The sequence below is a fragment of the Nerophis ophidion genome, linkage group LG18 (assembly GCF_033978795.1).
Source record: "Nerophis ophidion isolate RoL-2023_Sa linkage group LG18, RoL_Noph_v1.0, whole genome shotgun sequence".
Classification (NCBI taxonomy): domain Eukaryota; kingdom Metazoa; phylum Chordata; class Actinopteri; order Syngnathiformes; family Syngnathidae; genus Nerophis; species Nerophis ophidion.
This window is the reverse complement of record NC_084628.1, coordinates 31158033-31185413: the sequence shown is the minus strand read 5'-3', so window position 1 is coordinate 31185413 and position 27381 is coordinate 31158033. Positions and strand designations below refer to the sequence as shown.

General features: G+C 47.9%; 2 protein-coding genes across 3 annotated transcripts in view; one reads left to right on the top strand and one right to left on the bottom strand.

The window, feature by feature from the left end:
• Positions 1 to 27381, top strand: part of zmp:0000001236 (mastermind-like protein 2) — a 90571-nt gene that overhangs the window by 44697 nt on the left and 18493 nt on the right. Inside the window, exon 2 of the mRNA XM_061877980.1 lies at positions 24195 to 25076. Within this exon, the coding sequence (XP_061733964.1) occupies positions 24195 to 25076 (882 nt within the window). The remainder of the gene's footprint in view (positions 1 to 24194; positions 25077 to 27381) is intronic.
• Positions 14284 to 17106, bottom strand: LOC133537113 (zinc finger BED domain-containing protein 4-like). Of its 2 annotated transcripts, none has more exons than XM_061877982.1 (2): positions 16853 to 17106; positions 14284 to 14737 (listed from the first exon to the last, which is right to left on the bottom strand). In XM_061877982.1, the coding sequence occupies exons 1-2, from the start codon at positions 17095 to 17097 to the stop codon at positions 14494 to 14496; spliced, it is 489 nt and encodes a 162-aa protein (XP_061733966.1). In that variant the 5' UTR covers positions 17098 to 17106; the 3' UTR covers positions 14284 to 14493. The 2 variants fall into 2 exon arrangements, with proteins under 2 accessions (XP_061733966.1, XP_061733965.1); XM_061877981.1 differs by lacking the exon at positions 14284 to 14737 and adding an exon at positions 15157 to 16077.

Here is a 27381-nt window from a genome sequence, read left to right as displayed (position 1 = left end):
CATCAGTATGTGAATGTGTGTGTGAATGGGTGAATGTGGAAATAGTGTCAAAGCCCTTTGAGTACCTTGCAAAAAAAGCGCTATACAAGTATAACCGATTCACTCTTTACTATTTGTTTTGTACTTGTTACACTGATAAAGAGTTGAAACTGGAATAAGTTTGTTGTTATGTTCTTGTTACACGGTGGGGCGGTATAGTTGGGTTGGTAGAGTGGCCGTGCTAGCAACTTGAGGGTTCCAGGTTCGATCCGCGCTTTCGCCATCCTAGTCACTGCCGTTGTGTCCTTGGGCAAGACACTTTACCCACACCCTCCCAGTGCCACCCACATCGGTTTAGATGTAACTTAGATATTGGCGTTTTCACTATGCAAACGCGCTTTGAGTCACTAGAGAAAAGCGCCATATAAATATAATTCACTTCACTTCACTTCACTTCACTTTACTACACTGGTAAAGAGTTGAAACAGGAATAAGTGTGTTATGTTTATGTTACACTGGTAAAGAGTTGAAACTGGAATATGTGTGTTATGTTCTTGTTACACTGGTAAAGAGTTGAAACTAGAATAGGTTTGTTGTTATGTTTTTGTTACACTGGTAAAGAGTTGAAACTGGAATAAGTTTGTTGTTATGTTGTTACACTCGTAAAGAGTTGAATTATGAATACGTTTGTTATGTTCTTGTTCCAGTGGTAAAGAGTTGAAACATGAATACATTTGTTGTTATGTACTTGTTACACTGGTAAAGAGTTGAAACTGGAATATGTTTGTTGTTATGTTTTTGTTATACTGGTAAAGCGTTTAAACTGGAATACGTTGGTTTTTTGATTTTGTTACATTGGTAAAGAATTAAAACCTTCCTTTGTACCAAGAGTTAAAACATGAATACGTTTGTTGTTAGGTTCTTGTAACACTGGAAAAGAGTTGAAACTGGAATATGTTTGTTGTTATGTTCTTGTTACACTGGTAAAGAGTTGAAACTGGGATTTGTTTGTTGTTATGTTCTTGTTACACTGGTAAAGAGTTGAAACTGTAATATGTTTGTTGTTATGTTTTTGTTTCACTGGTAAAGAATTAAAACTGGAATACGTTTTTTTATTATGTTCTTGTACACTCGTAAAGTGAAACTGGAATATGTTTGTTGTTATGTTCTTGTTACAATGGTAAAGAGTTGAAACTGGGATTTGTTTGTTGTTATGTTTTTGTTTCACTGGTAAAGAATTAAAACTGGAATAAGTTTGTTATTATGTTCTTGTTACACTGGTAAAGTGAAACTGGAATAAGTTTGTTGTTATGAACTTGTTACACTGGTAAAGAGTTGAAACTGGAATACGTTTGTTGTTATGTTTTTGTTACACTAGTAAAGAGTTTCAACTGGAATACGTTGGTTTTTTGATTTTGTTACGTTGGTAAAGAATTAAAACTGAAATACGTTTGTTGTTACGTTCTTGTTACACTAGTAAAGTGAAACTGGAATAAGTTTGTTATGTTCTTGTTACTCGAGTAAATAGTAGAAACAAGACTTAAGTGTGTTATGTTTTTGTAACACAGGTAAAGAGTTGAAACGGGAATAAGTGTGTTGTGACCCTGGTAAAGAGTTCAAACTGGGATTTGTTTGTTGTTATGTTCTTGTTGCACTGGTAAAGAGTTGAAACTGTAATATGTTTGTTGTTATGTTTTTGTTTCATTGGTAAAGAATTAAAACTGGAATAACTTTGTTATTATGTTCTTGTTACACTGGTAAAGTGAAACTGGAATAAGTTTGTTGTTATGTTCTTGTTACACTGGCAAAGAGTTGAAACTGGAATACGTTAGTTGTTTTGTTTTTGTTACACTGGTAAAGACATTAAACTGGAATATGTTGGTTTTTTGATTTTGTTACATTGGTAAAGAACTAAAACTGAAATACTTTTGTGGTTACGTTCATTTTACACTGGTAAAGTGAAACTGGAATAAGTTCGTTATGTTCTTGTTACTCGAGTAAATAGTTGAAACAAGAATAAGTGTGTTGTTATGTTTTTGTAACACTGGTAAAGAGTTGAAACGGAAATAAGTGTGTTGTGACCCTGGTAAAGAGTTCAAACTGGAATAAGTGTGTTGTTACACTGGTAAAGAGTTGAAACTGGAACAAGTCTGTTGTTACACTGGTAAAGAGTTGTGTTTCAACACTGTTATAACAAGGACACTATTGGTGTTAAATGCTGGGAATTATATATTATGTTCACTTTTCTGGTGTCAGGTATGAGAGGAGAATCTAGTTGTCCGTCAAAGATGGCTCTGGGTCAAAGGTCACAGGAGATATTTGTTGTGTGTGTGAGCAGGAAGTCTATTGGTGATGGCAGGGGGAAATGAGGTCAGAGGTCACATGTTGTGTTTACTTCAGGGAGAGGAAGTAGTTTAATAGAACATCTTAGAAAAGAAGAGAGAATATGTCAATAATAAATATCAAATATTGGAAGTTTTCTTATCGTCTCTTTCCATTTCCTGCAGGCTGACCAAGCTCGCTCTGTTTTCTGTGTGTGTGTGTGTGTGTGTGTGTGTGTGTGTGTGTGTGTGTGTGTGTGTGTGTGTGTGTGCGTGCGTGCGTGCGTGCGTGCGTGCGTGCGTGCGTGCGTGCGTGCGTGCATGCGTGTCTCTTGAGGACACATCACACACACACACACAAGCACACACATAAGTGCTGAGCACACACATTTGCCCGTCTCGGCGCCGCCACTGTTACCATGGCAACACGTTAGCATCTGCTAGCTCTTTTTCATGCATTAATATTCATTATTCAACCACAGGACATCTCTTTCACAACATTAAGTGTCTTAGTCATAATACCAGAAATAATAATATTATTAGTAATAATAATAATTATTATAATATTAGTAATAAAAATAATGATAAGTATTATTATTATTTTAGTAATAATAATACATCTAATAATATTAATAATAATAATAGATTAGGATGAATATTATGTTTGTGACGGTACAACGGGAGAAGAAGACGGCAGAGGAACGATGACGTCGTTAGCTGGCAGCGTATATAATGACAGTTTAGTGTGTGAGTGAGATGTGTATTTAACCAAAGAGATGTAGTGTGACGAAGTGTGAGACTTATCTGAGTATGGTTGCCAAAGGGTGTTGAGGATGCGTGTTGGGATCCAGGCGGAAGTCCAGCAAGGAGCAAGGCGGAATCGAACGTCGGGGAGCAGGCAGATGGTCAAGGGCAGGAGCTTGGTTTCGTGGTCGTTAGGCAGGCGTGAGGTCGATGTCCAGGAAGGCAAGGGAAAATCCACGGGAGGTTCAAGGTGACGAGACACACAACTCGACGACAAGGAAGGATGGCGGGAGGCTGGAAGACGACACAACACAGGGGACAATGAGCACAACAGGGAAGGAGCACAGGGAGATAGTAGGCACATGCAGAGGAGCTAGATACGTGTGGGCTTACTGTACTGGGTACGTGAAGCTACGTTCTCGCGTCGGATCTCAGGCTGCGTCTGCTCTTGAAGGCAGCTCGCTCATCACAGGCAGGTGTGTAGTTTGGTGAGTGTTTGCAGGTGCGAGGAGGCACGCCCGCAGCGGAGAGAGAGCACACGTGGGAGTGGCCCGTGGTGTGCTTGTCCGGACGCCCAGCAGGAGGAGACATAGCAGGAAGAGAGGAAGCAGGAGTGTGACCCGTAACAGCACCCCCCCTCTTACGCGAGACTCCCGGCGAGCTTCGGGGGGCCTCGGGGTGAGCTCTGTAAAAGTCCTTGATAAGGGAGGGGTCGGCGATGTAAGAGGCCGGTACCCAGGACCTATCTTCAGGGCCATAGCCCTCCCAGTCCACAAGGTAGACCCAACCCCTCCCCTGTCGCCGAACCTTGAGGATCTCCTTGACGGTCCAGACTTGGTCCCCATCCTCGAGGACTCTAGGAGGGGGAGGAGCGGGGGTGGGGGCGGACAGGGGACTGTTAACAACAGGTTTGACCTGGGAGACATGAAAGACAGGATGAGATCTCATGGAATGTGGAAGATCCAATTGTACAGCAGCAGGGTTGATCTTCGATTTGACCGTATAAGGTCCAACAAAACGTGGTGCAAGTTTCTGGGAGGAAATCGGGAGGTGGAGGTCCTTGGCCCGAAGCAGGACCTGCTGTCCGGGCTGGTAGTCGGGAGCCGGGATGCGCCGCCGGTTGGCATTGCGACACATCCTAACAGACGCCTTCAATAGGGAAGCACGGGCGGACCTCCACACTCTGCGGCATCGTCTCAGGTGTGCCTGGGTGGAAGGAGTTGCCACCTCGATCTCCTGGGAGGGAAACAAGGGAGGTTGAAATCCCAGCCAGCATTCAAATGGAGACATACCCGTAGCTGCGCAGGTCAAGGAGTTGAAAGAGTACTCCACCCATGGAATAAACTTACTCCAGGAGTTAGGCTGTTGCGCAGCCATACAGCGCAGCATGGTCTCCACCCCCTGGTTGGCCCTCTCTGCTTGACCATTGCTTTGGGGGTGGTAGCCGGAAGTCAGACTGACCGTGGTCCCAATGCCCTTGCAAAAATCCTGCCAGACCCGAGAAATGAATTGAGGGCCACGATCAGAGACAATGTCGGAGGGGATCCCGTGGATCCTGACCACATGCTGGACCAGCAGGTCTGTGGTTTCAGCAGAGGATGGAAGCTTGGGCAAAGGAATAAAGTGTGCTGCTTTGGAAAACCTGTCGACGATAGTGAGGATTGTGGTGTTACCTCTAGAAGTGGGAAGTCCCGTGATGAAATCAACAGCAATGTGGGACCAAGGTCGATTGGGCATCCCGGAAGAGGGTGTAAGAGGCCGGCAGGAGGGCTGTGGCTTGCCTTGTTCCGGGCGCAGACGCTGCAGGCGGCGACAAACTCCCGGGTATCCGCCTCCATGGTAGGCCACCAAAAACGGCGTCGGATAAAGCTTAGTGACCTATGGACTCCGGGATGACAGGTAAACACACTAGAATGAGCCCAATCAAGTACCTTGGCCCTTAAAGGTTCTGGGACGAACAGCCTATTAGGGGGTCCGTTTCCGGGACCAGGGTCAGAACGTAAGGCCGTCTTGACCAGGCCCTCGATCTCCCAAGTTACCATCCCGATGATGCGGTTAGGGGGAAGGATGGTCTCGGAAGTAGACTTAACGGTAGGTTCCTCTGAGAATATTCGAGAAAGAGCGTCCGCCTTGCCATTGCGTGAACCAGGTCTGTAGGTGAGAGTGTAATCGAATCGAAAGAAAAATTGTGCCCAGCGAGCTTGCCTGTCATTCAGTCTTTTAGCGGATCGGATGTGAATGAGGTTGCGATGGTCGGTCAGGACCAGGAACGGATGCTTGGCCCCCTCCAGCCAGTGTCGCCATTCGACCAGCGCCTCGTGGACTGCCAACAGTTCTCGGTTCCCAGCATCGTAGTTTCTCTCGGCTGGAGAGAGACGTCTAGAAAAGAATGCACAAGGGTGCAACACATTACTCCCACTGGAACGCTGGGACAAGACTGCCCCAATCCCGGAGTCAGAAGCGTCCACTTCAACCGTGAATGGCACATCCGGGTCAGGGTGTACGAGAACGGGGGCGGAACTGAAGCTCCTCTTGAGGTTCTGGAACGCCACGTCTGCCTCCGTGTTCCACCTAAATGCAGTGATCGTAGATGTTAGTGCGTGGAGAGGTGCAGCTACCTTACTGAAGTTGAGGATGAATCGACGGTAAAATCCTGCAAAGCCTAGGAATCGCCTCAGTTCCGTACGGGTGTTTGGTTGAGGCCACTCCATAACCGCTTTAACCTTCTTGGGGTCGGCTCGGATGTTACCCTTCTCGATGATGTGGCCAAGGAAGTTTACAGAAGATGAATGGAATTCACATTTCTCTGCCTTGACGAACAAGCGGTTCTCGAGGAGGCGCTGTAGGACCTGTCGGACATGCTGCTGATGCTCCTGCATGTTGTGAGAGAAGACCAGAATATCATCCAGGTAAACAACCACAAATTTGTCGAGCATGTCTCTTAAAACGTCGTTAACTAGAGCTTGAAAGACAGCTGGGGCGTTGGTCAGGCCGAAGGGCATGACCCGGTACTCGAAGTGGCCAAGGTGTGTGTTGAAGGCTGTCTTCCACTCATCCCCCTTCCTAATCCGGACAAGATGGTAAGCATTGCGGAGGTCAAGCTTGGTGAAGACAGTTGCAGGAGCAAGAGGTTCAAAGGAGGAGCTCATGAGTGGAAGGGGATACCGGTTCTTGACTGTGATGGCGTTGAGTCTTCGGTAGTCGATACAAGGGCGTAGGGAGCCATCCTTCTTGCCGACAAAGAAGAATCCGGCGGCTACCGGTGACTTGGAGGGAGTGATGATACCTGAAGAGAGTGAGTCCGTAGTATAGTTAGACATAGCCTTCCTCTCAGGTATGGACAGGTTGTACAAGCGGCTAGAAGGAAGTACTGCGTCAGGTACGAGATCAATGGCACAGTCGTACGGTCTGTGCGGGGGCAGAGATAGTGCCTGGGCCTTATTGAATACAGTTGCAAGGTCATGGTAAACCGCGGGGACCCCAGACAGGTCAGATGGGGATGACTTAAGCTTGGGGCTCTCCGAGACAGGGGATGCTGCCTTGAGACAGTTAGCATGGCATGCCGTGCTCCAGGATAGGATCTTACCAGAGATCCAGGAAATATGGGGGTCATGCTGGCGAAGCCATGAACGGCCGAGGACAAGAGGAGCAACAGGGGCATTGAGGATTAACAAGCTAATCTGCTCCATGTGGTTGCCGGACAGGGTTAGTGTGAGCAGTGCTGTACGGTGGGTGATGGGACCCAGGGGATGCCCGTCCAGGGCCTGAGCTGGTAAAGGCTTGTCCAGAGGCAGAAGCTCAATCCCGGCCTGACAGGCAAAATTATGGTCCATGAAACTAACATCTGCTCCAGAGTCCACATACGCTCCCACCTTCAGTCCTCTTGATTCCCCAAGACAATGTTGCGGGGAAAAGGATACCAGGGTCACAGTGGCTCCGGGTAAAGGTGGTGTGGCTCACAAGTACTCCCCTTACTTGTGAGCCTGGTCTTTTGGTCGTGTGGGGCAGGTCACGATCATGTGACCCGCACAACCACAGTAGAGGCAGAGGCGCTGATGGAACCTCCTTTCCCGTTCCTCCGTGGCCAGTCGAGTCCTGCCCAACTGCATGGGTTCCATCCCGCTGGTTGGTGCAGGGAGAAACCCAGACTGGTCCACCAAGTGGACGCCTTCATCCCCACCTCTGGCCGCGCTAGCAGAGTAAGAAACGGTACGGTTCCCCCACACCGGCCTTCTGGTCCTCTCCTGGACTGAAAGTCTTCGTTCAGCCGCTCGTTCCTTGAGTCTCTTGTCCATCAGTAGGGCCAGCTGAATGAGGTCCTGGTAGGAGGCAGGTTGGTCCCGCAACAATCCGTCCTTGATCTCGTCGGAGAGGCCTCGACGGTAGGCGCTCAACAAGGCCTTGTTATCCCACCCGCTGTCTGCGGCCAGGGTGCGGAACTCAAGAGTGTAATCTGCCACAGAACGAGAACCTTGCTGAAGGGAGTGTAGACGTGAGGCGGCGTCTCCTCCATCGGAGGGATGGTCAAAAACTGCCCTAAACTCCGTGCGAAAAGCATCATAATTCATGCTGAGGCCAAGGTTGCGGTCCACAGCTGCTGTGGCCCACTGGAGAGCCCTTCCGGTCAATAAAGAAAAAATAAAGGCAATCTTGGCCCCGTCAGAGGTGTACCGGGAGGGCTGATGACGAAATACCATATCACACTGGACCAGGAAACCACAACATAACTCAAAATCCCCTTCGAAAGCCTTAGGGCTAGCGATCTTCGGCTCACAGGAAGACGGGGGCTGTGTGGGGGTTGCCGCGGCGGGGGAAGCTAGTACGCGCTCCGGGGGAGCGGCAGAGCTTGGGGAGATCAAGTCCAGTCGAGCCAACATGCTAGCAAAAGCAGCATCCAGCTTATTCTCAAGAACACAAAAGCGCTCTTGGTGCTGCTGGAGTGCAGTGTGCATGGCTGCGACACTTGGTACCGGGGAGCCTCGGGAGGGGAGCGGGGTACGTGCCGCGTCTTTGCCGTCTGGTTCTGACATGGCGAGAACGTACTGTGACGGTACAACGGGAGAAGAAGACGGCAGAGGAACGATGACGTCGTTAGCTGGCAGCGTATTTAATGACAGTTTAGTGTGTGAGTGAGATGTGTATTTAACCAAAGAGATGTAGTGTGACAAAGTGTGAGACTTATCTGAGTATGGTTGCCAAAGGGTGTTGAGGATGCGTGTTGGGATCCAGGCGGAAGTCCAGCAAGGAGCAAGGCGGAATCGAACGTCGGGGAGCAGGCAGATGGTCAAGGGCAGGAGCTTGGTTTCGTGGTCGTTAGGCAGGCGTGAGGTCGATGTCCAGGAAGGCAAGGGAAAATCCACGGGAGGTTCAAGGTGACGAGACACACAACTCGACGACAAGGAAGGATGGCGGGAGGCTGGAAGACGACACAACACAGGGGACAATGAGCACAACAGGGAAGGAGCACAGGGAGATAGTAGGCACATGCAGAGGAGCTAGATACGTGTGGGCTTACTGTACTGGGTACGTGAAGCTACGTTCTCGCGTCGGATCTCAGGCTGCGTCTGCTCTTGAAGGCAGCTCGCTCATCACAGGCAGGTGTGTAGTTTGGTGAGTGTTTGCAGGTGCGAGGAGGCACGCCCGCAGCGGAGAGAGAGCACACGTGGGAGTGGCCCGTGGTGTGCTTGTCCGGACGCCCAGCAGGAGGAGACATAGCAGGAAGAGAGGAAGCAGGAGTGTGACCCGTAACAGCACCCCCCCTCTTACGCGAGACTCCCGGCGAGCTTCGGGGGGCCTCGGGGTGAGCTCTGTAAAAGTCCTTGATAAGGGAGGGGTCGGCGATGTAAGAGGCCGGTACCCAGGACCTATCTTCAGGGCCATAGCCCTCCCAGTCCACAAGGTAGACCCAACCCCTCCCCTGTCGCCGAACCTTGAGGATCTCCTTGACGGTCCAGACTTGGTCCCCATCCTCGAGGACTCTAGGAGGGGGAGGAGCGGGGGTGGGGGCGGACAGGGGACTGTTAACAACAGGTTTGACCTGGGAGACATGAAAGACAGGATGAGATCTCATGGAATGTGGAAGATCCAATTGTACAGCAGCAGGGTTGATCTTCGATTTGACCGTATAAGGTCCAACAAAACGTGGTGCAAGTTTCTGGGAGGAAATCGGGAGGTGGAGGTCCTTGGCCCGAAGCAGGACCTGCTGTCCGGGCTGGTAGTCGGGAGCCGGGATGCGCCGCCGGTTGGCATTGCGACACATCCTAACAGACGCCTTCAATAGGGAAGCACGGGCGGACCTCCACACTCTGCGGCATCGTCTCAGGTGTGCCTGGGTGGAAGGAGTTGCCACCTCGATCTCCTGGGAGGGAAACAAGGGAGGTTGAAATCCCAGCCAGCATTCAAATGGAGACATACCCGTAGCTGCGCAGGTCAAGGAGTTGAAAGAGTACTCCACCCATGGAATAAACTTACTCCAGGAGTTAGGCTGTTGCGCAGCCATACAGCGCAGCATGGTCTCCACCCCCTGGTTGGCCCTCTCTGCTTGACCATTGCTTTGGGGGTGGTAGCCGGAAGTCAGACTGACCGTGGTCCCAATGCCCTTGCAAAAATCCTGCCAGACCCGAGAAATGAATTGAGGGCCACGATCAGAGACAATGTCGGAGGGGATCCCGTGGATCCTGACCACATGCTGGACCAGCAGGTCTGTGGTTTCAGCAGAGGATGGAAGCTTGGGCAAAGGAATAAAGTGTGCTGCTTTGGAAAACCTGTCGACGATAGTGAGGATTGTGGTGTTACCTCTAGAAGTGGGAAGTCCCGTGATGAAATCAACAGCAATGTGGGACCAAGGTCGATTGGGCATCCCGGAAGAGGGTGTAAGAGGCCGGCAGGAGGGCTGTGGCTTGCCTTGTTCCGGGCGCAGACGCTGCAGGCGGCGACAAACTCCCGGGTATCCGCCTCCATGGTAGGCCACCAAAAACGGCGTCGGATAAAGCTTAGTGACCTATGGACTCCGGGATGACAGGTAAACACACTAGAATGAGCCCAATCAAGTACCTTGGCCCTTAAAGGTTCTGGGACGAACAGCCTATTAGGGGGTCCGTTTCCGGGACCAGGGTCAGAACGTAAGGCCGTCTTGACCAGGCCCTCGATCTCCCAAGTTACCATCCCGATGATGCGGTTAGGGGGAAGGATGGTCTCGGAAGTAGACTTAACGGTAGGTTCCTCTGAGAATATTCGAGAAAGAGCGTCCGCCTTGCCATTGCGTGAACCAGGTCTGTAGGTGAGAGTGTAATCGAATCGAAAGAAAAATTGTGCCCAGCGAGCTTGCCTGTCATTCAGTCTTTTAGCGGATCGGATGTGAATGAGGTTGCGATGGTCGGTCAGGACCAGGAACGGATGCTTGGCCCCCTCCAGCCAGTGTCGCCATTCGACCAGCGCCTCGTGGACTGCCAACAGTTCTCGGTTCCCAGCATCGTAGTTTCTCTCGGCTGGAGAGAGACGTCTAGAAAAGAATGCACAAGGGTGCAACACATTACTCCCACTGGAACGCTGGGACAAGACTGCCCCAATCCCGGAGTCAGAAGCGTCCACTTCAACCGTGAATGGCACATCCGGGTCAGGGTGTACGAGAACGGGGGCGGAACTGAAGCTCCTCTTGAGGTTCTGGAACGCCACGTCTGCCTCCGTGTTCCACCTAAATGCAGTGATCGTAGATGTTAGTGCGTGGAGAGGTGCAGCTACCTTACTGAAGTTGAGGATGAATCGACGGTAAAATCCTGCAAAGCCTAGGAATCGCCTCAGTTCCGTACGGGTGTTTGGTTGAGGCCACTCCATAACCGCTTTAACCTTCTTGGGGTCGGCTCGGATGTTACCCTTCTCGATGATGTGGCCAAGGAAGTTTACAGAAGATGAATGGAATTCACATTTCTCTGCCTTGACGAACAAGCGGTTCTCGAGGAGGCGCTGTAGGACCTGTCGGACATGCTGCTGATGCTCCTGCATGTTGTGAGAGAAGACCAGAATATCATCCAGGTAAACAACCACAAATTTGTCGAGCATGTCTCTTAAAACGTCGTTAACTAGAGCTTGAAAGACAGCTGGGGCGTTGGTCAGGCCGAAGGGCATGACCCGGTACTCGAAGTGGCCAAGGTGTGTGTTGAAGGCTGTCTTCCACTCATCCCCCTTCCTAATCCGGACAAGATGGTAAGCATTGCGGAGGTCAAGCTTGGTGAAGACAGTTGCAGGAGCAAGAGGTTCAAAGGAGGAGCTCATGAGTGGAAGGGGATACCGGTTCTTGACTGTGATGGCGTTGAGTCTTCGGTAGTCGATACAAGGGCGTAGGGAGCCATCCTTCTTGCCGACAAAGAAGAATCCGGCGGCTACCGGTGACTTGGAGGGAGTGATGATACCTGAAGAGAGTGAGTCCGTAGTATAGTTAGACATAGCCTTCCTCTCAGGTATGGACAGGTTGTACAAGCGGCTAGAAGGAAGTACTGCGTCAGGTACGAGATCAATGGCACAGTCGTACGGTCTGTGCGGGGGCAGAGATAGTGCCTGGGCCTTATTGAATACAGTTGCAAGGTCATGGTAAACCGCGGGGACCCCAGACAGGTCAGATGGGGATGACTTAAGCTTGGGGCTCTCCGAGACAGGGGATGCTGCCTTGAGACAGTTAGCATGGCATGCCGTGCTCCAGGATAGGATCTTACCAGAGATCCAGGAAATATGGGGGTCATGCTGGCGAAGCCATGAACGGCCGAGGACAAGAGGAGCAACAGGGGCATTGAGGATTAACAAGCTAATCTGCTCCATGTGGTTGCCGGACAGGGTTAGTGTGAGCAGTGCTGTACGGTGGGTGATGGGACCCAGGGGATGCCCGTCCAGGGCCTGAGCTGGTAAAGGCTTGTCCAGAGGCAGAAGCTCAATCCCGGCCTGACAGGCAAAATTATGGTCCATGAAACTAACATCTGCTCCAGAGTCCACATACGCTCCCACCTTCAGTCCTCTTGATTCCCCAAGACAATGTTGCGGGGAAAAGGATACCAGGGTCACAGTGGCTCCGGGTAAAGGTGGTGTGGCTCACAAGTACTCCCCTTACTTGTGAGCCTGGTCTTTTGGTCGTGTGGGGCAGGTCACGATCATGTGACCCGCACAACCACAGTAGAGGCAGAGGCGCTGATGGAACCTCCTTTCCCGTTCCTCCGTGGCCAGTCGAGTCCTGCCCAACTGCATGGGTTCCATCCCGCTGGTTGGTGCAGGGAGAAACCCAGACTGGTCCACCAAGTGGACGCCTTCATCCCCACCTCTGGCCGCGCTAGCAGAGTAAGAAACGGTACGGTTCCCCCACACCGGCCTTCTGGTCCTCTCCTGGACTGAAAGTCTTCGTTCAGCCGCTCGTTCCTTGAGTCTCTTGTCCATCAGTAGGGCCAGCTGAATGAGGTCCTGGTAGGAGGCAGGTTGGTCCCGCAACAATCCGTCCTTGATCTCGTCGGAGAGGCCTCGACGGTAGGCGCTCAACAAGGCCTTGTTATCCCACCCGCTGTCTGCGGCCAGGGTGCGGAACTCAAGAGTGTAATCTGCCACAGAACGAGAACCTTGCTGAAGGGAGTGTAGACGTGAGGCGGCGTCTCCTCCATCGGAGGGATGGTCAAAAACTGCCCTAAACTCCGTGCGAAAAGCATCATAATTCATGCTGAGGCCAAGGTTGCGGTCCACAGCTGCTGTGGCCCACTGGAGAGCCCTTCCGGTCAATAAAGAAAAAATAAAGGCAATCTTGGCCCCGTCAGAGGTGTACCGGGAGGGCTGATGACGAAATACCATATCACACTGGACCAGGAAACCACAACATAACTCAAAATCCCCTTCGAAAGCCTTAGGGCTAGCGATCTTCGGCTCACAGGAAGACGGGGGCTGTGTGGGGGTTGCCGCGGCGGGGGAAGCTAGTACGCGCTCCGGGGGAGCGGCAGAGCTTGGGGAGATCAAGTCCAGTCGAGCCAACATGCTAGCAAAAGCAGCATCCAGCTTATTCTCAAGAACACAAAAGCGCTCTTGGTGCTGCTGGAGTGCAGTGTGCATGGCTGCGACACTTGGTACCGGGGAGCCTCGGGAGGGGAGCGGGGTACGTGCCGCGTCTTTGCCGTCTGGTTCTGACATGGCGAGAACGTACTGTGACGGTACAACGGGAGAAGAAGACGGCAGAGGAACGATGACGTCGTTAGCTGGCAGCGTATTTAATGACAGTTTAGTGTGTGAGTGAGATTTGTATTTAACCAAAGAGATGTAGTGTGACAAAGTGTGAGACTTATCTGAGTATGGTTGCCAAAGGGTGTTGAGGATGCGTGTTGGGATCCAGGCGGAAGTCCAGCAAGGAGCAAGGCGGAATCGAACGTCGGGGAGCAGGCAGATGGTCAAGGGCAGGAGCTTGGTTTCGTGGTCGTTAGGCAGGCGTGAGGTCGATGTCCAGGAAGGCAAGGGAAAATCCACGGGAGGTTCAAGGTGACGAGACACACAACTCGACGACAAGGAAGGATGGCGGGAGGCTGGAAGACGACACAACACAGGGGACAATGAGCACAACAGGGAAGGAGCACAGGGAGATAGTAGGCACATGCAGAGGAGCTAGATACGTGTGGGCTGACTGTACTGGGTACGTGAAGCTACGTTCTCGCGTCGGATCTCAGGCTGCGTCTGCTCTTGAAGGCAGCTCGCTCATCACAGGCAGGTGTGTAGTTTGGTGAGTGTTTGCAGGTGCGAGGAGGCACGCCCGCAGCGGAGAGAGAGCACACGTGGGAGTGGCCCGTGGTGTGCTTGTCCGGACGCCCAGCAGGAGGAGACATAGCAGGAAGAGAGGAAGCAGGAGTGTGACCCATAACAATGTTCTTACTTATAAGTCAGTCTCCAAATAATAATAAATATAATTATAGTACTACCAACAATAATAATATTAATATTAAATATAATTTTAATGATAGTATTGATCATAATAATTAGGGCTGCAACTAACGATTAATTTAATAATAGATTAATATGTCGATTATTACTTCAATTAATCGATTAATAATCGTATAAAAGAGACAAACCACATTTCTATCCTTTCCAATACTTTATTTTGAAAAACAGCATACTGGCACCATGTCCTTTTGACTTGCCAAATGAAACAAGGCAAGTGTTACAAAAATATATTTTTTTTGTAAAGTGCACCGTTGTCATGCACAATGGCAATAATTTTGCTTAGGGGAATTTCAAACCTGGCTACTACCTATTCCAACCATTCTGCAATGTTGGATAGTGAATGTCTTTCCTCTAGTGGCATGGTCGTAAGGCAGATTGACTTCATGTTCCATTTGTCTCCAATGTAATGGCATGTATTGCCGAGGTAGGCTTCCGTGGCTACACTTGTCCACACATTAGTAGTGAGAGCAATTTTGCTCTGGGTGGCTTTTATGTCAGTCTACACTACATGGAATGTCTGCTCGTACTTCCTCTCCATCAGTTTGGTAAAATGGGTCCTCGAGGGAAGAGTGTAACCAGGGTTGAGGATGTGAATCATTTGTCTAAAACTTTCATCCTTCACCATTGATAGTGGCCTCATGTCAGTTGCCAACATATTCAGGGTAGCATCAGTCAATGCAGCCGCTTGCTGTGGTGTGCACACCTTCCTTTGTACCAAGTCTCTAATGCTGCCTTGTTTCTTTCTGAAATGAGAGAAACCATATTATGAACGTACATAGTAGCATCCTTTACATGTAACTCAATACATATCCAGTTGATTTTGTTAATCATTTCTGAAATAAAAGACAAAAAAGCCACCACATTAATAAAAACAGCTAAATTAAATAAAATGGGCTTTGGAGTTGCAGAATACACCAATAATAACACACAAATGTATCTCATCAGATGATCAGAACTGGGTCAGATAATGTACACGTTTCTGTTGTGAATAATAAAGGATTCATTTTAGGCTACCTCTGAATCATAGCATGAAATATTCCAGCACCTTCATAACGTTTAGTTATACTAAAGCGTCACTCAAATCTAAATAGATTTATATAGCTTTATGGGGCCCGGCTACATCGATCCATTATGAAACCAACCTGAGATTTTTCTGTCTATTACCTTTATTTCCAAATTAGTAATCGTGCGTTTTCTCTCTCAAAACAGAGTCAAATGTTTCGGAGACACATTATCAGAATCAGAATCAGACATACTTTATTAATCCCTGAGGGGAAATCAAAATTTTCAGCACAATCCCATTCAAGGTCAGACAAACATTACAGGGAGACAGAACAGGATCGCTGACGGGTCTGCCAACTCCCGGCGCCCCTTACAAAAAAGGTGAGATACAGGTAAACAATTAAGGGGATTGAGACAAAAAAAATTAAAGATTAAAATAAAATAAAAAAATCGGTGTAAGCCTGGGCCCTGGAGAAGGGGTCCAGACTGAGGCCAAGGGAAAAAAAACAACTCATAGCCATAGTACACATCCCCTCTTACATCTGTGTAAGAGGGAAACATCAAAAATCAAAGAACAAAAAGGTCATGATAGACATTAAAGTAGCAGAGCTGATGCAACCAGACACTTCTACTTACAGCTATGAATAAAAAGTAAAATAAACATATACACTGTGGTGGCCTCTGCTGGGTTCCGTGCCGTCATCTGCTGGGATGGAAAGAGCATGGCCAGAGACAGGAGCAGACCCAACAAAGCAACCAAGAGAGCTGACTCCACTCTCAGTTGCCAACAAACTCTCGGCCAGTGTCCAGTCCGCATGGATGAGCGAGGATACGTCCAAGAAGACTGAGGTGTCCGATACCTGCTAATTCAGCCAAGACACTGTGAAGCTTGTCCGTCCTGACGCTCGGTTCCAGCTCCGCAGCCCCGTCTCCCCATCCGCATCTCCCCCAGTCTCTCCAAACTGACTCTGGTGTGGCAGAAACCCAGCAGCTGGTCTCCATGGCCAAAAGGCTCCCAGGAGGCAGATCCAGAAGTCCACAAAAAAGCTCCACAGAGGTCACGAAAATGCCACCCAGGGTCCTGGACCAAAAGGCAAAAAAAAAATATATATATATATATAATAACACATGAAAACAAGGGGCTTCACGGTGGTAGAGGGGTTAGTGCGTCAGCCTCACAATACGAAGGTCCTGCAGTCCTGGGTTCAATCCCAGGCTCGGGATCTTTCTCTGTGGAGTTTGCATGTTCTCCCCGTGAATGCGTGGGTTCCCTCCGGGTAATCCGGCTTCCTCCCACTTCCAAAGACATGCACCTGGGGATAGGTTGATTGGCAACACTAAATTGGCCCTAGTCAGTGAATGTGAGTGTGAATGTTGTCTGTCTATCTGTGTTGGCCCTGCGATGAGGTGGCGACTTGTCCAGAGTGTACACCGCCTTCCGCCCGATTGTAGCTGAGATAGGCGCCAGCGCCCCCCGCGACCCCAAAAGGGAATAAGCGGTAGAAAATGGATGGATGGATGGATGAGGGAAACACAAAAGGATGACACAAGAGCACAGAGCTCCTGCCAACATCTTGGGAAAAAAATGCCCTGCTTTGCAAGAAAGGGATAACGTTAACGTTACTCAGAAAAAAGAGCTGCCGTGCTTAACTCATGAATGCCTGTTGCAACTCATAAGAACACAGAAAATGAAGTCGTCGCACTCTGCAAAACTTTCCTAACACTCTGAAAGTTAATACACAACAGTTGCTGCAGCGCCGCCTTAAAAAAAAATCTCCTCGTTAACAAAAGATTAAAAACACACAGACGGACACAACGGATCAATTTATCCGGACTCTGGACTTAAAGTTACGTACCGTGAGTTCTTCCCATCATCCACGGCTCCAACATGTCTCCGCTGCAGGTGCTCCCGAAGCAATGTTGTCCTTCCGTGCCATGCGAGGTCCATGCTGCACATTTTGCAAGAAACTGTCTTCTTTGAAGTCTTTAAAGTGAAGTGTTCCCACACTTTTGACGACTTAGGTCGTACACTTTTCTCCATTGAAGCATTAACTTCAAGATGTTTCTCCGCTGAACTATCGCTCCTTTTCTCTTCCGCCATTTTCTAATGTTTCCAGGCAAAGGATACGACGTGGTCATGTGAGCTGCACATAACACATCATTGGCTGGCTTACTGCCACCTCATGAGACATAGCCGCAGCGCATGCGCATAGCATAGATCCAACGAATCGATGACTAAATCAATCGTCAACTATTTTTATAATCGATTTAATTGATTAGTTGTTGCAGCCCTAATAATAATACATTAGGATGCATATTGTGCCCTTACCTAAAAGTTAGTAGTGTAATAATAACATTAATAATACACACCATCTTTTACTTGTCACATGGTGTGGAAAGCACCACCTCCAGTTCAATGTGACGAAGACCAAGGAGCTGGTTGTGGACCTGGGAAGGAGGAGGAGTACCTCAGTGACCCCTGTTTCCATCAGGGGGGTGGATGTCTCCCGTCCAAAGGCAAAACCTAGTAACTCACTTCTAGCTGATTTTGAGAAAACAAAGGAAACCCAATCTATCTTGATGCTGTCTTACAAAGATCTACAAAGTCATCAAACGTATAGATATTTTCTTGAGCTTTCATTTTCTTGCCGATTGAGCCATGGATTGAATCTGCTCTCATGAACGTGTGCCCTTTCTCCAGATATTTTATCACAATCTCGGGTGGGTCCCATTCTGCGTTTGCACATTGGGCAAGAGCCGTGTACACCGTCCACTTTTTATTTTGACCTCCACAGTTATCTGCCCAAAAGAGTATGCAAGGGGAAGAATCAAGAACAATACATTTAATGAAGGTGCTTGCAACATCTTGGGCCAATCTTCCAAATATCCCCTCGTGCCAAAATATCACATAATCAGGTTGACCGTCTGCCCCCATTCGTTCAAATGTCTCATTAAAGACAATAAGGCCACTGACAAAGAAGCTCCGATTGGTCCCTTGAGATACTAGGTTTTTCTGTTGTATCTACGCGGTTATGTGGTAGTTGCTAGGTCCTGCCATGCGCGTAACAGCTTACTTACGGAACAATTTACAATATCGCATACACTAATGTAAAGCATATCACCTAGGAACTCCAAAATTATTATCAGCTCAGTTTTGACCAAAATTGAGTTACTGGGTTTTGCCTTTGGACGGGAGATGTGGACATGGTAGAGGATTATAAATACCTCGGTGTACACATGGACAACAAGCTGAATGGGTCAAAACACGCTGAGGCCCTCTACAAGAAGGGACTGAGCCGCCTCTACTTCCTCAGGAGGCTAGGATCCTTCAACGTCTGTACAAAGATGTTGAAGATGTTCTACGAGTCGGTGGAATGCTCAGACTCCCTAAATGCAACATGGAACGACACAGGAGGTCCTTCATACCGACAGCCATCAGACTGTATAATGTATATGTTCCTTGACTGCACTTAAATGTAGAATATATGTAGAATATATTTATATTATTCATAAATTATATACATAATATATGTTATGTATTATTTATTATTATTATTGTCTATTGTGAGCGAATTGTGGTGCTGAATTTACCCCAGGGATCCATAAAGTACTTTCTATTCTATTCTATTCTATTCTACTGAGACCTTACCGTAATGCTCAGTGTAAAGAGGCAGCATAAAATCAGGGCTCCAGGCCTCCTCTACTTGTGCGTGCAACACATCTTTAACTGTTGTTGTTTCGGAGAGAGCCAGCCAGGGGGCAGGGCTCTGACAGACGCCCCCCGGAAGCGGCGTGTCACATGTGCATAGATGCTCACCCGCCAACCCCTTCAGATGCACTCAGCGTCAGCACTGACTGCCAGCTCTGTGCCCGGCAGGAACACATTGAGGATGCGGAAGCCGTCGCCATTCCTGCTGCGACACTCGCTGGTCAACAGGGAGCCAGCAGCCTAGTTTGTAAACATCACTTTAAATTAAGTTTCTTCTGCACTGTTGTGTCACACATAAGGCTATATATATATATATATATATATATATATATATATATATATATATATATATATATATATATATATATATATATATATATATATATATACAGTGGGGCAAAAAAGTATTTAGTCAGGCACCGATTGTGCAAGTTCTACTTAAAATGATGACAGAGGTCTGTAATTTTCATCATAGGTACACTTCAACTGTGAGTGACAGAATGTGAAAAAAAAATCCAGGAATTCACATTGTCGGAATTTTAAAGAATTTATTTTGTAAATTATGGTGGAAAACAAGTATTTGGTCAATCATTCAAAGCGCTCACTGATGGAAGGAGGTTTTGGCTCAAAATCTCACGATACATGGCCCCATTCATTCTTTCCTTAACAGGGATCAATCGTCCTGTCCACTTAGCAGAAAAACAGCCCCAAAGCATGATGTTTCCACCCCCATGCTTCACAGTAGGTTTGGTGTTCTTGGGATGCAACTCAGTATTCTTCTTCCTCCAAACACGACGAGTTGAGTTTATACCAAAATGGATACATGGATGATACAGCAGAGGATTGGGAGAATGTCATGTGGTTAGATGAAACCAAAATAGAACTTTTTGGCAAGATGGCGGCGCCCGGACGAGCTGCGACACTGCGGTGCTCTTGCTAAAGATGGAACATTTGGCGGAAATGCCGGACAGTTCTGCAGACTTCATGGCTGGCTCGCATCGTGGTCACTCCGTGATCACGTACGACCGCCAGACACTTCTGGATATGGACATATTGGGCCGTTTTGGACTGATAGACGCGGGCGTGCTAAACATGCTAACTAGCATTGGGATACGTCGGCGGCTACATCCAGCGGCCTGTGAAGCAGGGGAGTCTAGTAGCAGCGGGGGCCGTCTACGGAGCAGACGCCAGCGGTGTGATCGGAAACGCGGATGTCGAGCGGGGCTAAAAACTAAGCAGAAGGCTAATCCCCACAGAACACCACTTCCCTCCACCCTGAAGACGGATTTAAATAAAGGATGCGAGACTACTGGTCTGGGTAAGGAGTCAGTTAAATTAGAACAAGTTTTTTCTGCTTTGAGTGTTTCAGAGTTGGACATGTGTTTTACTGAGGTGGCTAACTATGATGCGTGCAGTTTATCAAAGCAACAAACAAACAATCGGAAAATCCCCGTTACTGAGGAGGCTAACCATGATGCGTGCAGTTTATCAAAGCAACAATCAAACAATCGGAACATTCCCGTCGTATCAATTCCTAGAAATGGTCGTAATTATACTGAATTTACTGGGCATAATAAACACAACATTATTAATATTGCTACTACGGATAATTTGATCAAAAACTCCCTAAAACAGCCCACTACCTATAATATAGGTTTTTTAAACATAAGATCATTGTCTCCCAAAACGTTGTTAGTTAATGATATCATCAGAGACAACAATCTTAACGTCATCGGTCTCAGTGAAACCTGGCTTAAACCAAACGACTTTTTTGCGCTAAATGAGGCATGTCCTCCTAACTTTACACATGCGCATATTGCCCGTCCGCTCAAAAGGGGTGGGGGGGTCGCACTAATATACAACGAAAACTTTAACCTTAGTCCTAACATAAATAATAAATATAAATCGTTTGAGGTGCTTACTATGAGGTCTGTCACACCGCTGCCTCTACACCTGGCTGTTATCTACCGCCCCCCAGGGCCCTGTTCGGACTTTATCAATGAATTCTCAGAGTTCGTTGCTGATCTAGTGACACACGCCGATAATATAATCATAATGGGGGACTTTAATATCCATATGAATACCCCATCGGACCCACCGTGCGTAGCGCTCCAGACTATAATTGATAGCTGTGGTCTCACACAAATAATAAATGAACCCACGCATCGCAACGGTAATACGATAGACCTAGTGCTTGTCAGGGGTATCACCGCTTCCAAAGTTACGATACTCCCGTATACTAAAGTATTGTCCGATCATTACCTTATAAAATTCGAGGTTCAGACGCATGTTCGTCAAACTAATAATAATAATAACTGCTATAGCAGCCGCAACATTAATACAGCCACAACGACAACTCTTGCTGACCTACTGCCCTCGGTAATGGCACCATTCCCAAAGTATGTGGGCTCTATTGATAACCTCACTAACAACTTTAACGACGCCCTGCGCGAAACCATTGATAACATAGCACCGCTAAAGTTAAAAAAGGCTCCAAAAAAGCGCACCCCGTGGTTTACAGAAGAAACTAGAGCTCAGAAATTATTATGCAGAAAGCTGGAACGCAAATGGCGCACGACTAAACTTGAGGTGCACCATCAAGCATTTAGTGATGGTTTAATAACTTATAAACGCATGCTTACCTTAGCTAAAGCTAATTATTACTCAAATCTCATCCACCGTAATAAAAACGATCCTAAATTTTTGTTTAGTACGGTAGCATCGCTAACCCAACAAGGGACTCCTTCCAGTAGCTCCACCCACTCAGCTGATGACTTTATGCAATTCTTTAGTAAGAAAATTGAAGTCATTAGAAAGGAGATTAAAGACAATGCGTCCCAGCTACAACGGGGTTCTATTAACACTGACACGATTGTATATACGGCGGATACTGCCCTCCAAAATAGTTTCTCTCGTTTTGAGGAAATAACATTAGAGGAATTGTTACAACGTGTAAATGGAATAAAACAAACAACATGTTTACTTGACCCTCTTCCTGGGAAACTGATCAAGGAGCTCTTTGTATTATTAGGTCCATCAGTGCTAAATATTATAAACTTATCACTTTCCTCGGGCACTGTTCCCCTAGCATTCAAAAAAGCGGTTATTCATCCTCTTCTTAAAAGACCTAACCTCGATCCTGACCTCATGGTAAACTACCGACCGGTGTCTCACCTTCCCTTTATTTCAAAAAACCTCGAAAAAATTGTTGCGGAGCAGTTAAATGAACACTTAGCGTCTAACAATCTATGTGAAACCTTTCAATCCGGTTTCAGGGCAAATCACTCCACGGAGACAGCCCTCGCAAAAATGACTAATGATCTATTGCTAACGATGGATTCTGATGCGTCATCTATGTTGCTGCTCCTCGATCTTAGCGCTGCTTTCGATACCGTCGATCATAATATTTTATTAGAACGTATCAAAACACGAATTGGTATGTCAGACTTAGCCCTGTCTTGGTTTAACTCTTATCTTACTGATAGGATGCAGTGTGTCTCCCATAACAATGTGACCTCGGACTACGTTAAGGTAACGTGTGGAGTTCCCCAGGGTTCGGTCCTTGGCCCTGCACTCTTCAGCATCTACATGCTGCCGCTAGGTGACATCATACGCAAATACGGTGTTAGCTTTCACTGTTATGCTGATGACACCCAACTCTACATGCCCCTAAAGCTGACCAACACGCCGGATTGTAGTCAGCTGGAGGCGTGTCTTAATGAAATTAAACAATGGATGTCCGCTAACTTTTTGCAACTCAACGCCAAAAAAACGGAAATGCTGATTATCGGTCCTGCTAGACACCGAACTCTATTTAATAATACAACTCTAACATTTGACAACCAAACAATTAAACAAGGCGACACGGTAAAGAATCTGGGTATTATCTTCGACCCAACTCTCTCCTTTGAGGCACACATTAAAAGCGTTACTAAAACGGCCTTCTTTCATCTCCGTAATATCGCTAAAATTCGCTCCATTCTGTCCACTAAAGACGCTGAGATCATTATCCATGCGTTTGTTACGTCTCGCCTCGACTACTGTAACGTATTATTTTCGGGTCTCCCCATGTCTAGCATTAAAAGATTACAGTTGGTACAAAATGCGGCTGCTAGACTTTTGACAAGAACAAGAAAGTTTGATCACATTACGCCTGTACTGGCTCACCTGCACTGGCTTCCTGTGCACTTAAGATGTGACTTTAAGGTTTTACTACTTACGTATAAAATACTACACGGTCTAGCTCCATCCTATCTTGCCGATTGTATTGTACCATATGTCCCGGCAAGAAATCTGCGTTCAAAGGACTCCGGCTTGTTAGTGATTCCCAAAGCCCAAAAAAAGTCTGCGGGCTATAGAGCGTTTTCCGTTCGGGCTCCAGTACTCTGGAATGCCCTCCCGGTAACAGTTCGAGATGCCACCTCAGTAGAAGCATTTAAGTCTCACCTTAAAACTCATTTGTATACTGTAGCCTTTAAATAGACTCCCTTTTTAGACCAGTTGATCTGCTGTTTCTTTTCCTTTTCTTCTATGTCCCACTCTCCCCTGTGGAGGGGGTCCGGTCCGATCCGGTGGCCATGTACTGCTTGCCTGTGTATCGGCTGGGAACATCTCTGCGCTGCTGATCCGCCTCGACATCTCTGCGCTGCTGATCCGCCTCCGCTTGGGATGGTTTCCTGCTGGCTCCGCTGTGAACGGGACTCTCGCTGCTGAGTTGGACCCGCTTTGGACTGGACTCTCGCGACTGTGTTGGATCCATTGTGGATTGAACTTTCACAGTATCATGTTAGACCCGCTCGACATCCATTGCTTTCCTCCTCTCTAAGGTTTTCATAATCATTATTGTCACAGACGTCCCACTGGATCATTATTGTCACCGATGTCCCGCTGGGTGTGAGTTTTCCTTGCCCTTATGTGGGCCTACCGAGGATGTCGTGGTGGTTTGTGCAGCCCTTTGAGACACTAGTGATTTAGGGCTATATAAGTAAACATTGATTGATTGATTGATTGATACTGTATTTACTTTACAATAAATACAATACTCATGTATTGTAAAATATCCATATATACTTTATAATGTATATACTGTAAATACTTTGATATAAATACTGTATATAGTATACATATTCTTCATAATAAATAATGTATATATACTTATATATATATAATATATAGCATATACAGGATATATTTTCTTTATAATAGACACTATATATAGTGTGTAATATATACTGTATATACTATATATTTTCTTTATAATAAATGCTATATATAGTGTGTAATATAGGATACATTTTCTTTATAAAAAATACTCTCTATAGTTTGTGGTCTATAGTTTAGGTGTACATGATATATTTTCTTTATCATAAACACTATATGTAGTGTGTAATATATACACGAATAGTACTTGTACATCAGTCTACAGCCTTCAGAATAAATCTCCAACCTTCAGAATAAAAGCTGATGAGAGTTGCTTGTGTGTGTTGCAGCTGCAGGGATCGTTGAGGAGGAAGATGGAGGCCCACCACTCCTGCCAGACCTTCTCCTCTCCCGACTTCAAGCGAGTGCGCTTGCAGGCGCCGTGCGAGCGGGACTTAGGCCACGCCCAGTCCTCCAGGAAGCCCTTGGACGTGACCTTAAAGGAGATGAAGCGGGAGCCCGTCGAGATGCGCTCCTGCGCCCAGGTGACCTTTGACCTGAAAGATGAAGGTCAGATGGACCCGGACCTCCAGGACCTTTTCGACGAGCTCACCAAGTCGGTGCCGCCCCTGGACGAGCTGGACTTGGAGAAGATGCTGAAGCAGGACGACACCTTCGCTCTGGACCTGGGCCGACCCGGTTCGGCGGGCTTAGAGAAGCCCATCAAGACGGAGAACTCCGCGGACTACGTTCAGGTCCTGGGTGGCTCCTCGCTCAGGCCGGCCTCGGCGGGGCCGTCCTGCAGCGCCGTGGCCCAGAAGGTAGGGGCCCAGAGGTCCATGCCCTGCTGGCCCGACATCTCCCACGCCCAGCAGCTCAAGCAGATGGCGGCCAACCAGCAGCAGCCCGGCTCGCTTCTCCACCACCGCCATCTTCTTCACCATCATCATCAGTCCCCGCCTGCACCGCCATGTTGGACGCCCACCGTGACCAAGGTGGCCAGCAGAGGTACCCCCAGGTGCCCTTTCAGGTCCACCAAGAACTTCCACCAGGAGATGAAGCCAGTCCTGCACTTTAGCTCCAAAGCTGCGCTCTCCTCAGGTCACATGATGGCCGACCAGCAGCAGCTTTCTCCTCCACCCACACGTCACTTCCACAACCAGCAAAACATGCAGAACCAGCAGAACCTGCACGCGTCCACGCTGACCTTCAAGTCTGCCCAACAGCACCAGGTGAGGACGCAATTTTCTAAATGTCCCATTCATCGGCTGCTGTAACACCAAATTACTCTGGTACCCATACGGATACTTTGGTACACATAATAGTACTTTGGTAGACGTACCAATTCTTTGGTACCCATACCAATACTTGGGTACACATACCAGTACTTTAGTACCCATGCTAGTACTTTGGTACCTGTACCAGTACTTTTGTACCCATACCGATACATTGGTACCCATACCAACACTTGGGTACCCATATCAATACTTTGGTACTCATACCAGTATTTTGGTACCCATACCGTTACTTTGGTACCCATACCGATACTTTGGCATCCAGACCGATACTTTGGTACTCATATCTATACTTTGGTACCCACACCGATACTTTGGCACCGGTACCAATACTTTGGTACCCATATCAATACTTTTGTACCCATACCAATTCTTTGGTACCCATGCCAATACTTTGATACCCATACCAATACTTTGATAGTCGTACAAATACTTTGAAACTTTTAAAAATGTTAATTTTCCTGAAGGAACTCCCCTGAAGGAATCAATAAAGTACTATCTATCTATCTATCCATCTATCTATCTATCTATCTATCTATCTATCTATCTATCTATCTATCTATCTATCTATCTATCTATCTATCTATCTATCCATCCATCCATCCGGAGGTGCGGCACGATGGTGAACGCCTGGTTGCCGGAAGAGGCAGTGTGGGTCCCCCCTCTAATGGGCTCACCACTCATGGGAGGGGCCATAGAGAATGCATTGTGATCTGGGCGGCAGCAGAAGGCAGGGCACTTGGCGGTCCAATCCTTGGATACATAAGCTAGCTCTTTGGACGTGGAACGTCACCTCGCTGAAGGAGAGGGAGCCTGAGCTGGTGCGCAAGGTGGAAAAGTTCTGGCTCGATGTAGTCGGACTCACTTTGACGTACAGCAAGGGCTCTGGAACCAGTTCTCTCGAGAGGGACTGTACTCTCTTCCATTATAGTGTTGCAGGCAGTGAGAGGCAACGGGCTGGGGAGGAAATTCTTGTTTCCCCTAGTTTCAAAGCCTGCACAATGGACTTTAACCCAGTGGACAAGAGGGTAGCTTCCCTCCGCCTTCGGGTGGAGTGACGGGTCCTGACTGTTTGTGCTTACCCACCAAACAGCAGCTCAGAGTATCCACCGTTTTTGGATTAAGTCGAGGGAGTACTGGAGTGTGCTGGAAGAAGGGAATCACCCGGGTGGTTCCCGTGTTCTACTGGGGGACTTTAACGCTCATATTGGCACTGACAGTAAAACCTGGAGAGGCGTGATTGGGAAGAATGGCCGCCCGGATCTGAACACGAGTGGTGTTTTGTTATTGGACTTTTTTGCTCGTCACAGACTGTCCATAACAAACACCTTGTTCAAATATAAGGGTGTCCATACATGCACTTGGCACCAGGACACCCTAGGCCCCAGTTCCATGATCGACTTTGTAGTGGTGTCATCGGATTTGCGGGCTCATGTTGGTAAGTTGGCTGCGATGGTGTGGGAGGATGCCGCACAGACCTGGAAGGCCTAAACGTAATGTGAGGGTCGGCTGAGAACGTTTGAGAGTCTCCTATCAGAGAGAGTTTCAATTCCCACCTCCGGGAGAACTTTTAACATGTCACAAGGGAGGTGCTGGACATTGAGTCCAAATGGACCATCTTCCGTGCCTCTATTGTTGAGGCGGCCGATTGGATCTGTGGCCGTAAGGTGGTTAGCCCTGTTGTGGCGGTAATCCTAAAATACCGTCAGGCTGAAGAAAGATTCCTATTGGGTCCTTATGGCCTTTTGGCTCTAGGACTCCGGAGGCAGCAAACAGGTACTGACAGGCTAAGCTATGAGCCGCTTTAGCGGTCGCGGAGGCAAAAACTCGGACATGGGAGAAGCTCGGGTAAGCCATGGAAAATGACTTCCGGATGGTTTTGAAGCTATTCTGGACAACCATATCCGCCTTCTCAGGAAGGGGAGGCGGTGCACTGTCAACACCGTGTATGGTGAGGATGGTGTTTTGCTGACCTCGACTGCGGATGTTGTGGATCAGTGGAGGGAATACTTTGAAGACCTCCACAATCCTCCCGACACGTCTTCCTATGCGGAAGCAGTGCCTGGGGAATCTGTGGTGGGCTCTCCTATTTCTGGGGCTGAGGTTGCTTAGGTAGTTAAAAAGCTCCTCGATGGCAAGGCACCGAGGGTGGATGAGATCCGCCTGGAGTTTCTTAAGGCTCTGGATGCTGCTGTCTTGGTTGACAAGACTCTGTAACATCGAGTGGACATCGGGGGCGGTA

Excerpts from the sequence above, each read along its gene's own strand:
- LOC133537113 (XM_061877981.1), bottom strand. The coding sequence starts at position 17,097 with ATGGCGGAAGAGAAAAGGAGCGATAGTTCAGCGGAGAAACATCTTGAA. Across the intron at positions 16,078-16,852 it reads GATGATGGGAAGAACTCACG|GACCCTGGGTGGCATTTTCG; the intron begins GTACGTAACTTT and ends CTTTTGGTCCAG.